Source organism: Dermacentor albipictus, chromosome 7 (assembly GCF_038994185.2).
Source record: "Dermacentor albipictus isolate Rhodes 1998 colony chromosome 7, USDA_Dalb.pri_finalv2, whole genome shotgun sequence".
Taxonomy (NCBI): domain Eukaryota; kingdom Metazoa; phylum Arthropoda; class Arachnida; order Ixodida; family Ixodidae; genus Dermacentor; species Dermacentor albipictus.
In genome coordinates this window covers 75,040,845-75,058,316 of record NC_091827.1, presented here as the reverse complement: position 1 = coordinate 75,058,316, position 17,472 = coordinate 75,040,845, and the positions used below count along the sequence as shown (strand labels likewise).

The 17,472-nt window shown below is 45.6% G+C and overlaps 1 protein-coding gene across 1 annotated transcript in view; it reads right to left on the bottom strand.

The window, feature by feature from the left end:
• Positions 1 to 327: 327 nt before the first annotated feature.
• The window catches only part of LOC135899100 (scoloptoxin SSD14-like), a 113,820-nt gene continuing 96,675 nt past the window's right edge, over positions 328 to 17,472 (bottom strand). Inside the window, exons 11-13 of the mRNA XM_065428378.1 lie at positions 15,072 to 15,285; positions 2,864 to 2,968; positions 328 to 573 (exon numbers count right to left, since the gene is read on the bottom strand). Of these exons, the coding sequence (XP_065284450.1) occupies positions 349 to 573; positions 2,864 to 2,968; positions 15,072 to 15,285 (544 nt within the window). The 3' untranslated portion in view covers positions 328 to 348. The remainder of the gene's footprint in view (positions 574 to 2,863; positions 2,969 to 15,071; positions 15,286 to 17,472) is intronic.

Here is a 17,472-nt window from a genome sequence, read left to right as displayed (position 1 = left end):
GCCTACCATTTATACACTTGCCTGCCTGGTCGGTGATACATTTCCTCCAGGTTACATTGAAGCGGTAGATCATGGAAGCTCTGCACTTACGTATTGAAACAGGCTGAAAACAAACTTTTATCAGCAAGCAATTACTTCTTAAGAACCCCTACATTTCAAATTTTGCCTGCCATTTATGCTTGCATTTGCCACATTTCTTCAATACGCGAACTTCGTCGCACTGGTATCGGGAAACCTAGAAAGTCGCACAGTATTATATTGAGCGCTTCAGTCGCACTATCACCTTCACGGTAAAAACTAAGAAAAAAGAAAAAAAAACACATTGAGTAGATCTTCCAATATTGCTCTTTATTTGTGTCTGTTCTTTGTCTGCTTGGAAAGAATGTCTTTCATTATCTGCTCAATCACGTGGCATTCTTTTGTCCTCACGCAGTAGTCTTTCGATCTGACTGCGTTGTACTTCTCGACCGCCGTTGTTTCCTCGCCGTCACTGGTACCATCGCAGTGCACGTTGTCGTTCGGGGCGAGCCATGACACGAGGGGCTTCTTGGCGAATATTCCACTGGCCGTGGCCTGCAATACCAAAGGGGGCACTTCGTTGAACGCTGCTCTCAGACGAATCAAAATACGGATGTATTGATTGGATTTAATACCGAGCTATATCATCTATCTCAGTGCAAATTTATGCATGCGTGGCGAAGTGCCTTTAATATTTGTGCTTTGCAAGCTATTTACAATCACGCCTCTTGTCCTGCCATCTGTGTTGTAAGAGTTTCTGGGCCCCGTCAAGTTGTCTGGAAAACGTTTCTAATTATTCTTGGCTCTTGTGCCTGATGACCCAGCGTAGGGAGCTTCGTCATATTCAATTTGTGCTTTCAATTCAATATTTTCAAATATTCAATTTGACCCACAGATGAATGAACAGGGAGTTGTGCTCCTTGGAAGCTTCCTATGCGGGCAAGAGTGCAAAAGTGCAAGTACCGTCAACTTCATGTTTAGAAGCTGAGAGTGTGAGTGTTGGCATTATTCGTGCAGAGCTAGTAATCAGTCAGGGCGCTATGATGTGTCAAGTGCGCATTTACAGCATCTTCCAATCTCTGCTTGGTAACCGCGCAGTGTGCAAGTAATTTTCTTTTTCAAATTTTACATTATTAGACAAGTAGAACGAATGCATGCCTTGCACTAGTCTGACGCCTTCAGCACAATTCTTGCCTTATCACTAGAAAAGAAGTTTCGCTGTTTGTGTCCGTACCGCGCTACGAGGTGACTAAATTAAATTAGGCCTGATTCATTTAGAGGGCTCATTGATTTAGAGTAAACCATTTAGTGTTTAAACAAGACTATTATCTATACCAGGCACCTTTCCAGTTTCGACATTTTATGGTTTGATAACGATATTTCTGGGCTGCCTCCGTTAAGCTTTTTTATGTGTCAAGCAGTCAAGTACGTCGATATCATAATCTCGGTTCGATTTGCAGGAGGAGCGCCTTTTCCTAATGTAAACGTTTTAGTGAAATTCAAATTAGTTGAGATCCGTTTAACAACTGCCCTTATCTGAGCATACCCAACTGACTTATCCACTGCCGTGGTGTCATTCCGCTTTCCTACTAGGTTGGTGTATTAGTCATATCAACAGGTAGCATTTCAGATAGCATGTGTAGTTAACGATTAGTGCCAGAAGTATTTTCCCCACACCAGCAGTGAACAGCTTTCTATAAGTGCTCTAGCGTGCTTGCTGCAGTTACGTACTGTAGGGAAAATACGCATTCAGGAAACTTGAAAACCCGAGCTCAGCCAATTCCGTTGCTCAGAAGAGGCAAGGAATCTGAGCCACTTTTCTTTACTGCAACGAAAACAACAAGCTCTGAATGCAGCATGAATGCACTTGCAATTTTATTTTTTAGAACTCCTTAGACGACAGCAATGATCACACAGGGTTATAAAAATAGGCAGAATGTTTCTCTTAAGATAGATAACGTGAGAGCTTTCTGAAGTGCAAGATTTCTGTTATGCGAGGATATTCTGTAAAATTTTACTAAATCGGCCACGATTTGTTTTACATACCTCTAAAATTGACTAATTATTTGTTCTTTTTGCAACTTTGGCACCTTTGGGATTTTATTGCGGAAAATATAAGTAATGTAACTCCTCATGGCTTCTTTTATTTTTCAACCAACTCACTGTTCATTCCTCGGAACATTTTAAAACCTTCTCGTTTTAGCTAAATTGCCTTCACAGGGGCATCTATTCGGTATCAGTGAGAGGCGCTTGCTTGCTCAAGAAGCGAAATTCACAAATTTTCAAAAAGCATTGTGCTCGTCATTAGTCCAAGCTTCGGTGAGCCAGTATTTCCAATGGTTCGAAACAGAAAAAATGTTTGGTGGTGCACGACGTTTTATTTTCGCGTGAAAGGTTTTCTTTATTAGCAAATTTGCAAGTCGCAATAACGCTTCGCACATTTATTCCATTACCATATTCGGATTCAATATCTGTGCCTGTACTGTTTTTCGCCATGTCGGGCGATGACGTACTGTTTGCGACGCGTAAGATTGTTTAAGAGCAAGAAAGCCACTTCTAGCGTATAAGATAGCAACATTATTTCACAAGAATAGCGTTAAAACTATATTTCTCAATTAGCTAAAATTTTGCCACAATACTGTTTGATGTCACATTTACTAATGTTTTCTGTTTTCGTAAAGCAGCGCTTTTGCCGTCATGCAGGACTGATATAATTGGAAAGAGAACCTCGGAAAGGGAACAAGAATGATTTTTATTTGAAGAAGTGTGGTTAAACACACCCCGTAAGCTCTCCCAAATTTTCGTTCTTTAGCGCATGTGCCGCAAATAAATGACAAACACCAACCTCAATGTCGGGATCGTTGTCTGCGGTCACGGGTGGTGTGGGAAGGGTTCTAGTCGGCGACCGGACGCAGGTAGAAACATTGCGAGTAAAGATGCACTTTAAGACCTGCGAAGAAATAGCTGTGTAAGCAGCTTCTCTAAATTAAATATTAACTTTAGAGAGGTATGCTAATCTGACAACAAAGACACCTAAGACCGCGAAGATATATGCGACATTTCAGACCTTTCAGACCCTTTCGTTCGAAAGGCACAACAGTTGCTCGTGTGTTCATAGGCGCTCACATGTTCGAAATATGTCGATCCCGTATTTGGTCTATGATGTGTAAATAAGCTGAATGGGCTACAGTGGTGTTTCCCAAGGTTTGGTTTTGTGCAAACGACTGTACAAGCGAAGGGCAATACAATGAACTTGTTTGTTGTGCGGCAGCTGCAAGTACTTCTCCCGAAGACGTTACTTGATCTTTACAATCCCTGGGTACACATCGTGAGAAAGCTCTAAAAACGTAAGTGCTACCTTCCCTATTGTAACGATGCCTTCTGCAAACATGAGCAAACTTTCAGCTACAGTCAAGTGTTCTGAACCTTCTCAGTATAAATTCTTTTCAGTCGACAGTTTGCCTCGGACTAGGCATGATGCGCGAAGGAACTTCAGACTTATCTCAGCTGTACAATTTTCAGCATTTCCAACTTTGAAGTTGTTCATGTCTAAAACCAACGACGCCAGTAAAACAAAAATAAGGTCACTATAGACGCCCCCGCTCTGCCAACAAGTGGCCGTGGCCACTTGAAAAGGTGGTCGTTTTTGAAACATTTATGTAAATGTGTTTCTGGGTTTCAGCATCGCTGCTGCTGACGAGAAGTTCCTCCTGCTGTCAACAGCGCAAGACTTTGAAGGGACACGAGATCAGAAGACGACCCCACCCCGAGCGCTTACTTTCAACAACTTGTATTCGAAAGAAACACGGCTTCGTATACATTTGCCCACGTGTGTCACAGACGCGTCATTGTAGATGTGAAACAAGCACTCCTGCGCACTCAAGAAAGCGAGTGCACGTGCAAACGCTCAAGTTCTATTTTTTGTTTGAAACACGGACAGCGTACTAGCACATTGATCTCGAAGTCTGGCAGTCTCGGCTGCTTCAATAATCTTCTCAACCAGCTGTTCATTGTGTTTTTCTAGCACTTCACAGGGTCTGAATTCTACGGCACAAGCATTGGAGTGAAATCCCTGACTTCGGTGCCTAGATTCCTGGCCGTATGCTCAACATTAACTTTATGTTCTTTAAGTCTTTCTATTGTGCTTCTTCCAGTTTGCTCTATATACTTTTTCCCACAGTTCAAAGGTATAGAATGCACCACTGCTTCTGCGCAATAAACAAAGCGGCGCTGGTGAATTATCGTGCACCCTTGCTGCTTTATCGTCTTTTTACTATTGACGCGTCGGCAAACGCTTTTCAGTTTTTCTGGGTGAGTGAGCGCAGCATTAACTCCAGCTTTGCGCCCTATCTTTTTCAAGCGGTTAGATATGTTGTGCACGCATGGCAGGGCCAGCATCCTTCGCTTTTCTTTCGTTTATGTGTTCTCACCACCTTGCTCGACATTTATACCTTCGAGCTTCAGGTTCTTCCTGACTCGTTCCACAACACTTAACACATAACTACTTCAAATTCGAATATAGTTACTACCTACAAATACAAGGGATAAGTATGGGTATGCCTTTTGCACCAACCAATCGGAACATATTTATGAGAATTCTAGAACCAGATTTTCTATGGCGCTGCACTGACAAGCCCCACACATACCTACGATACTTAGACGACATATTGATAATATGGGGACGCGACGTAATAGTTGTGCGGAAACCAGCAAGGAGGGAAAAAATTAATAAAAGGAAATAAGACATCCACCTCATTGTAGCGATTGCTACAAGGGAAACCGATACGGGTTCCTCGAAAGAAAAGTCTCGCAGTTCGAGAAAAATTCGTCCTGATTCGGTACTAGAACCCGGGACTACCGCCTTTCCGGGGCAGCTGCTCTACCATCTGAGCTAAGCAGGCAGCTAGCAGATAGCAGGGCGAAGTCAAATTTATTGACAGCTCCATGCGAGGGCAAGTGCTTGACGTAATTGTTCTGCGGACACCGGCAAGGAGGAGGGAAGTAATTAATAAAGCGAAATGAGACATCCACCTAATCGTAGCAATTGCCACAAAGGAAACCAATACGCGTTCCTCCAAAGAAAAGCCTCCCAGGACGAATGTTTGTTCAACTACGTAGCCTTTCTTTCGAGGAACCCGCATGGGTTTCCTCTGTAGCAATTTCTACGATTAGGTGGATGTCTCATTTTCCTTTATGTGAGGATATAGTCAATACAGCCTAGATAATACAGGCAGTGTTCTCGCAGATCTAGTCAGCCATTGCGCATTGCTTCAGTATTATTATTTCCGTCGTCTTTGAGGGTGACCACCATCTACCACTCGACCAGGATATTTGAAATTTGTATCGCATGAGGAATCGCCCAACACGAGGCAAATAAAGCGAAAACAATGCTGGCAAACTTCAGTCAAGGATTTAAACACCTGGAGCGCCATAACATAAAGCTATTACAAGCTCTTGACGTCAAATTTACGCAACCACAGATACAAGCATCGGATCATAAACCACGGCGCTGTGTGAGCAACCAGATGAAGCGCCCTCCTAACTTATAGAAGGTCTGTTTGGTTAGCTTTCAAAACGATTAAGATTGGCTACAATGAGCGGTTTTTCTTGTTTGATTGGCTTACACGAAATAACCGATAAAGAGCGTGGCGCTGGTGAGTGCGATTGGTCCTACTTCCCTTTTCCTTACTTTTCTTGCGGGGGCTCGTCAAAAATCGCAGCAGCGCGCAAAGTAGTGTTAAAATGCCACCAGAACGATTACTCAACAAAGTATCGTTAGCAAAGCAATGTCATACATGTGCCAAAAAGTATCGGTAACCTTATAGTGTGATGCCAAATATTTTAGTATACGCAAAAAAGCCCATGCTCCCTGGAAGCTCCAAGCAGCTACTACAACAGGGATCGGAGGGCAGCCATCTCCTATCCCTTCCGGAACGGGGAAGTCTAGGGCTATTCAGAAAACATTTGTTTTGTTCTACATATTAAGACGCTTTTAACGCGCGCACGTCCCTTTGGCGCGATGAGTTTTCGCGGTTTCATGACGGCGCATAACAGACAGGCAAACTTTGTGCAGCCCGAAATAGTTTGACATGTATTTTCTCGCAAATAGTGAAAAAGGCATCGAATGAGAATTCATTTTTCTTTCGTTTAGTCTAATCATGCATAATCAGCGCGCACATATCATAATACATGGGGCGTTTTCGCTCTTTTACTGACGTCGCGTGGCAGACAGGTGCGGTGGGTGGTTGCTCGAAGATTTTGTGACCAATCGTGGATGGCTGATTGCAGAGTTAAAATCGGAAAGTTTGTAATAGATTTACGTTAAACGCCCGTGAACAGCAACATGAAGATTGCCTGCGTGGAAAAAGTTACAGCAGTTCGCGATTCGCAGGTCCTCTAAGATTCAGTCGCACCTACAATGGTGGCTGGTGTTACTTAACGAAGTTTCACTATTACTCGTTTTCGAAGGTATAAGAAAGCACAACTCAAAGGTCTCCTCAAGCAATACAAGAGCTGCTTCTCGTCATCACTGGTTATTAGGAAATCCTTAGCCACTGGTTTCATCAGATCGTTGAGCGATATAACACAGAACTATAACAATCTGTTTTATTCCAATCCTCTGACCTCACATTTACGTAACCATCTACGTAAGCACTCGACGGTAAGCCGCAGCGGTGTTGGAAAACCCCAATCAAACACATTACTCAATTATAGTAGGTCTTTCTTTCTTGCTTTCAAAGGGAATAGCACTGCTTACATTAGGCAGATTTTCAGATAGAATTGGCTGACAAGGCCACGCGCACACTCAAGTGAAGGGGGTTTTGCTGAGGCCGAATCAGCACCGTGAAAGAGGATAACCGGATGAAGACGGTGCTGCCGGCGTCTGGCGTTTGGTCCATTTCCCTTTTATTTAGCTTGCGGTGGCTGGACGAAAACCGCGGCGTCGTCAAATGAATGTTAAAAACGGCGCCAGAACGAATCCTCAGCTAAGAAGAGGTGGCAGAGATAGGTTGTTCTGGTGCCAACAGGAATCAATAAGGTTATACTGCTATAGAAATGTTTCTGTTATACGCAAATAAATTCATGCTCCCTGGCAGCTTAGAGTAGGAAGCGCCAGAGCAATCAGCGGTCAGCCATCATATATTCCTTTCGGAACACGGCAGTCTCCGGCTATTGAGAAAAAAATTCACCATTGTTCTGCATGTAATGACAAAAACGGGCGGCAGAACAAGACGAAGAAGACGGTTGTTGTTCGCGATCGCCCCGCTCGGCCGTTGCCTCTCACTGTGCACTCATACAAAACCACGAGCGCATTTAACCTTAAACGCGTACTATGAATTGGTGGAGCACGCTGGTTCCACTTTTCATCCTGGAACTCCCTACCCGGACTCTACCTCGAGCCTTGGCAATGCCTGCTGACGTGCAACAGCAAAGTGTTACCGCAACACCGGCGGCCGCCTGCTCCGGAGTAGAAATATAGTGAGGCCCTGTCATTTTCAATATCACTGACGAACACGACGCCGAGGACTGGCTCACTTCGTATGAGAGGGTAAACGTCCTGACTTGCATTTCAGATGCTGGACTGCAGTTTTATTTGCAGAAGTGCCACTTCTCCGCCCGCCGGCTTACCATCTTGGGTCATGTTGTCAGCAAGGACGGTGTCCTTCCCGACCCTGCAGAGCTTCGTGCCATCGCTGAGTTCCCCAGGCCGTCTACGCTGAAAGAACTCCGTAGCTGTAGAGGCCTGTTTTTGCACTTTCACCAATTCGTGCCTAATTTCGCGTCCATAATCGCCCCCTTAACGCCGCTGCTTGGCAACAGCCAATGCATCTCGGCATGGTCTACCACTTCGGTTGACGCGTTCGCCACATTACGCCATCTTTTGATCATCATCAGCATCATCAGCATCATCATCATCATCATCAGCCTGGTTACGCCCACTTCAGGGCAAAGGCCTCTCCCATACTTCTCGAACAACCCCGGTCATCTATTGATATTCCAACCTATTGTACGCCACTTTGACCCGGACGCTCCTACCGAAATCGACATGGATGCAAGTGGAGTAGGCCTCGGCGCTATTCTTGCCCAGAGTACGTCTGGCTTCGACGAGTACGTCGTCTCTTACGCCAGCCGCACTCTCGCCAAAGCGGAGACGAACTATTCGGTCACCGAAAAAGAATGTCTTGCAACCGTTGGGCAATCACCAAATTTCTACCTTACGTATATGGCCATCCATTTGACGTCGTGACCTATCACCACGCACTGTGCTGGTTGTCGTCATTAAAAGGCCCATCTTGCCCCCTAGGTTGTTGGGTACTGCGTCTACAAGACTATCAAATCCGTGTTCTCTACCGGTCGGGCAGTAAGCATTTGGATGCCGGCGCTCTTTCGCGCTCACCACTCCCCGATGAACATGGTGCTCCGTCTATCTCCAGCTAAGATTATTCGCCTCTTACATTCACCGACATGCCAGCAGAGCAACGCCGGGATATTTGTATAGCCTCTCTTCTAGAGTATGTATCTCAACAGTCACCACGTACCGCCAGCTTCTCGCTTCGGTGCACTGGTCGTCACTTTGCCATCCACGAAAGGCTCCTGTACCGCCGCAACTGCCTACCTGATGGCCGTAAATGGTTGCTAGTGATTCCTCGGAATCTACGTTCTGACATATGTGCCTCTTTTCATGCATATCCACAATACACCAAAGGCTCTGTACTAAAGACGTATGCACGCTTTTGACTTCGACACTATTGGCGAGGAAGGCACCCCTTCGTTAAGTAGTACGTCCGCTCGTGTTCAAAGTCCCAACGCCGCAAGAGCCCTTCTCAAAAGTAACAGGGCAGCTCCAACTATTGTCTTGTCCCTCCTGGCCTTTTGACCATAACAGCATTGATTTGTACGGTTAATTTGTAGGGATTTACCATACACCAAAATGGCAACCGCTGTGTCGTTCTCGCCGTGGACCACCTCACGCGCTACGCCGAAACTTCAGCGGTCCAAAAGCCACAGCACGTGAAGTCGGCTTGTTCATCCTTCGCAACCCCGTTCTTCGACGCAGTGCGCATCGCGAGATAATGAGTGACCGTGGTCCTTCATTCCTCTCCGAAACTGTACAAGCCCTCCATCGCGAATGCAAAATTCTTCATAGATCTAGAAGCGCCTAGCAATCGCAAGGCGCTTCAGTCACCTTCAGTCATACACACCAAAGTGGTATGACTGAACGCTTTAATCGTACTCTCGGCGACATACTCGCCACGTACGCCTCCACTGACGACACTATCTCGGACCGCATCCTTTCCTTTATTATGTATGCTTACAATAGCGCCACTAAGTCTGCCACGGGATTCCCTCCCTTTTGTCTTCTTTATGGTCGCAAACCTTCCTCGTATATGGACACGTCTCTTTTGTATCGCCCCGACGCTTTAGAACCTACGACTATATCTGAAGCCGCCACTTATGGCGAAGAATGTCGTCGGACAGCACGTTCTCTTCCCGCGCAAAACCAAGGCAGCCAGAAACATGGCCTGGACGCAGGCTGGTGTTTTCCGTCATATTCACCTGGAACGCTACTAAGGCTCCGCGTTCCCTCATATACTCCCGGCCTTTATACAAAATTCAACTAAAAAAATCACGGCCCTTACCGGTTTTATGACAGAGGTCCCCGGACAGCTACGTCATTGATCCTATTCAGCCATCTACGGACCATTGGCGTCGCGCACGCGAAACTGGTCATGTCGACCGACTGAAGCCGCACTACGACCAACCAGTGCTGCCTGTTTCATAGGTCGCCAGGATGGGTCCTTTCTCACGAAGAGAAGAAGACGAAGAGAAGACGGTTGTTGTTGTCGGCGCTCGCGCTCGTCCCGTTTGGCAGTGGCCTCTATTCATATAAAACGGTGAGCGCATTAAAGCTCAAACACCGCAAGACCACCAGGTCAAAGACACTTTCCTAGGGACAATAAAAGCCGACGACTGCCAAACATCAGTGAGCTGACATGGAGCTAAGAGGAAGCCTTGTTGCTTTCTTGGAAGGGAAGGTGGACTTTCTCCTAAAGGTATTTAGGCACCGATTTTTGTCGTTTTCATTACAGAAAAGCGAAATATTCTTCGCCCCTACGCACCAAATAATCTCTGGTTGTGCTTTCGAAACGGCGGCCTGAAGTTCTGCATGCCCTTCATGATGACCAAATCACACGGCATCTGGGTTTCTCCCGTACACTCAGGAGGTTGCAGGAGAAGTAATACTGGCCATGCCTCAACGCCGACGTCACTCATTACTTCAATATGTACCGCAGCTTGCTAAGATGTAAGATACTAACGACAAAGCCAGCGGAATTCCTACAGTTAAGACAGCCTCTTTCGCGACTATTTCCGCAGATCGGAATAAACTTACTTGGACGTTTTCGACGTCATCACCGGGAAACAAGTGAACCGGGGTGGCCAGCAGCCACCGTACGCGCTGTGGGGAAACGAAAGCCCCGCCCACAGGTAGTGTAGTGTAAGTAGCCAGACTCGTAGTCGAGAACAATTCGCTGCGACATGGTGCGCCAGAAGTCCCCATTACTACCACGGAACGGGTTTTACAGCGGAGCCTATTCAAGCTATCCTCCAGTAACGACATGCAAGTCACCGCGCGACAGCTGCTTACCACCAGCGGAAGAAAGAACTTTCGGAGAGGCTAATGGATTGCCAATGCACGTCGACGTCGAACACAAAACGTGGGAGGCGGCCTTCCGTGAGTATCCTTCGCCTAAAAGACGGCACTGCAAGAAACAACGCAGGTCACGCCGTTCAAGTTAGTTTATGGAAGGAAGCCGACGACGATTCTCGACACCATGCTGCCGCACGTCATCGATGAAGAGAATCTCAACGACGTCCTCTATCTGTCACGCGCACAGGAAGCGTGACGACTCACCTGCCACCGCACGAAGAACGAGCAAAGGATTAACAGTTGACACCAAAATATTCTATGATGCTACATGGAATACGAATTCAGTAGCAGTGTTTGGGTTTGGACACAGATTCGCTGAAAGAACTTCGTGAAAACGCTATAACGGACGCTACAAGATCACCCGGCGTATTGGCGCCATGGACTATGAGTTCTGGCCGGACCACAATACTCAGACAACGTGGTGTCTGTTGCGATATGAAGTAGTCCGTGTTATGCGCATTAAGCGTTTGCACCATCGATAACGAAATAGGGTAATTTGTTCTTTCTTTGTTTGTTAGTTTTCTTTACTACGCGTTCTTTAGTTTTCGCTCTCTTGTTTTTGGCACAGGCACTATGCTTTTTATGAGGTGCGCATAGACACGTGCACTAATTTATCCGATTTCCAGGGACTGAATTTCGCCAGCTAAGTTATCGCTAAGCACAAGCGGCACCTGCATGCTTTGTAACTTGCTTGAAGCCGGTGCCTGTCGCAATATGAAGTAGTGCATGTTATGCACATTAGGCCTTTGCGCCATCGATAACGAAATCGGGGACATTGTTCTTTGTTTGTTTGTTTGTTTTCTTTACTACGTGTACTTTAGTTCTCGCTCTCGTGTTTTTGGCAACGGCACTATGCTTTTTATGAGGTACGCATAGACACGTGTAATAATTTATCCGTTTTCCAGGGACTGCATTTCGCCCGCTAAGTTATCGCTAAGGACAAGCGGCACCTGCATGATTTGTAAGGTGCTTGAAGGCGGTGCCTGTCGCAATATGAAGTAGTCGATGTTATGCACATTAGGCCTTTGCACTACAGATAACGAAATCGGGGACTTTGTTCTTTGTTTGTTTGTTAGTTTTCTTTACTACGCGTTTTTTAGTTTTCGCTCTCGTTTTTTTGGAACCGGCACTATGCTTTTTATGAGGTGCGCATAGACACTTTTACTAATTTATCCGTTTTCCAGGGACTGAATTTCGCCAGCTAAGTTATCGCTAAGCACACGCGGCAGCACCTGCATGATTTGTAACTTGCTTGAAGCCGGTGCCTGTCGCAATATGAAGTAGTCTATGTTATGCACATTAGGCCTTTGCACCGTCGATAACGAAATCGGGGACATTGCTCTTTGTTTGTTTGTTAGTTTTCTTTACTACGTGTGCATTAGTTCTCGCACTCGTGTTTTTGGCAACGGCACTATGCTTTTTATGAGGTACGCATAGACACGTGTACTAATTTATCCGTTTTCCAGGGGCTGCATTTCGCCCGCTAAGCTATCGCTAAGCACAAGTGGCACCTGCATGATTTGTAACTTGCTTGAATGTCATCATTGATATTAACTGTTGTGTGTGTTCTCGCTGGACTTTGAGTGATTTGATTGCATACGCGACATAATCATTTAGTACTTTCTGGTAAGCACGCGAGTGCCATAGATTTGAATGAAACGGTCGACGACTCGAGTATAGAAGTCTACACACTCGGCCCACAGATCCGATTTCCACAATCTGCGACTGTTCTCGTCACTATCGCTGAACTTTAGGATACACTTTTCTTTTTGCTGGGCACGAGTTGGCCAGACTACGAGTTAAAAGTTTGCTAAATATTCGAAAGTCATACTTTTGATAGTGCGTTAGTCTACGTCGTCACGGCAACTTGTCAATCTGCGAAAATTGATTGTAGGCTTATTGTTACCTTTTAAAAAAACCAACCTGTAATTGGCACCAAGCAACGACAAGGGCTTTTGCATACATTCAGTCATCAGTTAAGCAGTTCTTCTTCATGGTGTACCAGGACGCGGAGCAAAGAGAGATATGGCTATTTAGCAAACAGCTTAGATAGCAACTCAGTTTACAGGGTGCAGACAGGCTCAATTTTTACTAGCAAGGTGACAGTCTTCACAAACACATTTGGCTACGGCAATGAGGCGATAGAGAACAGTTGCCTAAATTAGTTCGGTGGCTCTGCGCAGCCCCGAACATCAACTCTTTATTATAAGATTATGTATGCAAGAATATTCGGAATCTCATTTCCAAGGTCTGGCTTCAGCGAGAAAATATATGTTTGCACAAGATGGCACCCTCCGTTTATGAGAAGTGAATGTCGCTCCAAATGAACTTTGTAACGAGTGACGCTCTTCCCTGTCTCACATTCTTAATTCATCTTGTTTCGCGTTCCATGGTGCCATCAAAACTATCAATTAACCAGTACATGCACCGTTATTCTTGTTTGAGTAAATTTCCCGTTATACCTGAAAAAGTCCCCCAAGTACTTTTATCCGTAGCAACATTTCACATAATAAAGGAAATAGAGCAAATGGTGTTTCACAGGTTTAGAATATTTTACATTTCTTTTAGCAAAACAACGAATAAGTGAAACTGCGTTTAAGTGAAATAGTAACTGTTATTCGCAGCAGTGTTCGTGATATTTTTACCTAATATGCATAGCATCCTTCCACACACCTGCAGCTGTAACTTTGTTTAACCCTGTCTCTGCTAGCTCAACTATATGGCTCATCACACAAAAACTTTCCCAAGTCCAAAAAAGAAATCTAAATATTAGTGCGTGCCTTTGAATGTGCCTTTTTTAGTTACTTCCTCAACTCTGACTTTGGCTAAAATACCGGCCCTCAGTATGAGAAAATTATGTAATTACAATACCTCTAGGCTTCGTGGTTCTCTACTTAGCACAACTGGCAGTCATATTCTCGCCACTGTAAAAGTTATTTCCTCTGTTTAGGTAAGCGCCTATATTTTTATATATATAGAAATGCATCTCAAAAACCCACAATGACATGATCAAAGGGAATTCACTTCTAGATATCTTGTAGGCAATGACACGATGACACTAAAAAAATTGTTAAACTGGCAGTTAAATGCCAGGGCACGCTTCCCGTCCTGTGCAAAAGGCGCACTGCGTTCACGGCCTCTGTGATTTTCAAGGTAAAATTATTCAGTGGAAATTGTATATATATATAGCAAGTCTCAATTGCACAATCTAAAACGTTTCTTGCGAAAAAAAAATTATTGAGCAGCCGACACACACTACCGGAAAAACAGTTTGGGATCTCATGGCCCTAATTCTTGGTGAGCTTCTAACATTAATATTACCCCAACATAGCCGTGAACAACATTATATTCTTCGACAAATGGAAAAGGTAGCTAGGCAAAGGACAAAAGGTCCATTCAATTCATGCCACGTAAATTTTCGCTGATGTGGGAATAATGTAGCTATCAAAGTGCATGAACTAAAACGTCAAATCATTTCGGGAGACGGCAGCAAACATGTTCTTTTGCTGATTTTGTTCACGGATCAACTCCATCGCGTAATATATGCTACAATAAACTGAGCAATCACTCACTTCTTTGACCACACTGAAACGCTGAAGTTTCGTATTCGGATTCTCGTTACTGACGATAGCGCAGCGAGTGCGACAAAACGAGAAATCTTTTCTTTTCTATATTACAAAATCCAAAACATCAATAACACCTAATTTCTAAACCAAAGTGCCTAAAAGTGCCCAAATGGTATGTTCTTATAAACGTTTGTACTAATTTCCCTAGCTGCGGCAGGAAATCAACCGCTCAGCTGCTCTGGAACTGGCATTTTGCAGAGAGACTACTCTCGCTTTTCTGACTCAGTTGCTTATGGATAGAAATATTCACAATGCGATCTTACACTGCGTCTGAAGAGGAAAAATTTTTCTTTCGTTTCTTTCATTGGTATCACAGTCATTACTATCATTAGCAGTATGCTGCAAGCTTCCATAAGCAAGTACCAAACACAAATCCTGACTTATTGGCAGCTCAAATATCTTTTTGACGTGCTGCATCTCAGCTTGCGGAGAAAGGCTTTCATATCTCATTAACTATGTATTGGCGTATCTGAAACCAAAAATGCATTGATAAAAGCACCCTACGTTACGTATTTCGTATCTCATCAGTTGGAATAAATTGTTCGGTCGTGCACATATTTCATTAATTTACATGAGACGTTGTTCCGGCTTAAGTGGAAACCTCTGAAGAATTTTTTTCGCTTACGTATTTCACCTCAAGTAAACGATATGAAAATGTCTGCTCACGGCCGCGTTTGCCACGTCCGCGCTTCCTTATCACTGTGCGCGCAGGTTACCTCAACCAAAGCCCACATTCCAGGAAGTCCTCCTCCGGCCCCCGCCTGGAAGCGGAGGACTCGCTGTCCGCTCTTTTTCGCGAACACGGCGACCATAGATGTCCTGGGCTGCTTGCCGCCTTTAAGACCATTTGGCATGTCGGGTGTCGTGGCGAACGCGCTCATGTAGTTGTTCATGATGAGGCCTGGTACTGAAGCCTTCTTGCTTCCAAACCTGCACGCGGGACAATGCGCGCGTTTTACCGCCTTACTTCGTGCTTCGCTGCGCACTTTGAGTGGAAGGCCAATCACCCTTACTCTCGTTCAGCCTATCTTTCATCGCAAAGCGGAAAGATCAGCAAAGTGTTTCCGCTTACTTCTCAAAAAGCGTTTCCGTTGAAATCACATAATATAAGCCAGTGTGGTCGCCACGTGTTGGAATTAATTGCTTTTATAGCTCACTTACAATACAAATGTGGAATTATGGTCCCCATAATTCTTTTCGAAGACCGTTTTACTTATATCTGTACCTGTATTTGAACATATAACAGGGCATCACGAAGAAACAAGGACGAAGCCAAGCAGGATGGGCGCAAACTTTGTACTGCATTGTGAAGTAGCAGTGACGGTGAAGAAGGCAGCAAAACTGTTAACAAAACTAGCGTTTTATTGGCCAAACTTGTGCCCTCAAAAGCAGGCTACACTCAAAAGAACAACGATAGTGGCGTACACACTCGGCGATCGTCGAAAATCTGATCAGCGGGTCAAGCACGTCGGCTTTTATACATCAGTCGTCCTACATTCCAGACTCATCGCAGGGACCCGCGGGTCTTCCACAAAGTTCTACACCATTCGCGTCACGCGATGAAATTAGATAACACAAGGTTCCGTAAAAACATACAGCTGGGGTGTGATCGGAGATCGTTGTTCGGTCCGTTCGTTCGGTTACCGGCACGCGGGATTGACTTACTCCGCGCCGACGCCGCCAGCCGCGGGGCGCCGCCACGTTTTTGGTGATGTCAAAATGACGACACGCTCCTGTCAATCATATTGCCACCGAGCACGTCGTCTGCTAGGCGCCGAACCCGACGGCAGTTGGGAAGTCTTTAGGGATCATCGCTCGTTACGAGACCGGCTTCGCATGGCACGTCTAGTGGGTTGAATTGTATCCAAACGGCGGCTTCGACAGCTGAATTGCACTCTCCGATCCATTCCATAGTTTAATTCGAGAAAAATGGCGCTTGCGTTGAGAACTTCGGTAGTTGCGCTGGCGTTGCTCGAGGAGGAAGGAGAGCGAGTGGCGGTGCGAAACGCGTTTGAAGAAACGGTAGAAAGCGAATTGCGGTGTCGCTTTCGTTTCACGAAACAAATAGTGCGTTGGATGTATGTACAACAAATTGGACCCCATCTTCAGTGCCAGTGAGCCACTGGAATGTTGTTGCTGGCTCTTGAAAATTGCGCTACTGTTCCCGTCGTTTCTTTTCTCTTTTTTCTTATCGTTGTACACGACACCACCTAGCGACGACGCAGAGAAACTGAAGACAATCCTTGCTCAAATGCCCTTGGGACAACGTCGGTATACCCTTCCAAATACTCGACGAGGCTTTTGAGCTCCAGGTCTGCTCGTTGCTGTTCAGCGAAGTATTCTGCATATATTATTCCAAGGAAGCCGTCGTCATCCTCGTCATCTTGCGGCGGTGGATCAATGACAGCGCGTGAGCGGCAATCGGCATCAGACTGTTTTCGTCCGGACTTGTAGGTTACCGTGATGTCGTACTGTTGTAGTCAGAGGCTCCACCGCGCCAGCCATCCTGAAGGATCCTGTAAATTCGCTACCCAACACAACGCGTAATGCTCCCTGACGGCTTTTAACAGCCTGTCATATCGACAAGGGCGAAATTACGCTGTAGCCCAAACGATGGCGAGGCATTCTTTTTCGTTCGTAGAATAATTGCCTTCCGCTTTTGACTGCGACCGGCTAGTGTATGCTATCAGCCGTTCAAGTCCGCCTTTCCTCTGGACTAGGACGGCACCGAGGCCTAGGCTACTCGCGTCAGTGTGGCTTTCGGTATCGGCATCCTCGTCGAAGTGCGCTAGGACTGGCAGCGACTGCATGCGTTGTTTGAGTTGTTTCAGTTCTTGAAATGCGTCGGCCTGCGTAAATTCCCTTTTGAACTCGACGTCACATTTTGTCAGATGCGTCAGTGGTTCAGAGATGCGTGAAAAGTCATTGACAAACTGCCTGTAGTAGGCGCACATGCCAAGAAATCTACCCACTGTCTTCTTGCCGATGGGCTGCAGAAACTTTGCGATGGCAGCTGTCTTCTGCTGGTCGGGGTGGGCCTCAAATTTGCTTATGACGTGTCCCAGGAACAGAAGCTCACCGTAGGCGAAGCGGCACTTTTCCGGCTTCAGAGTGCGC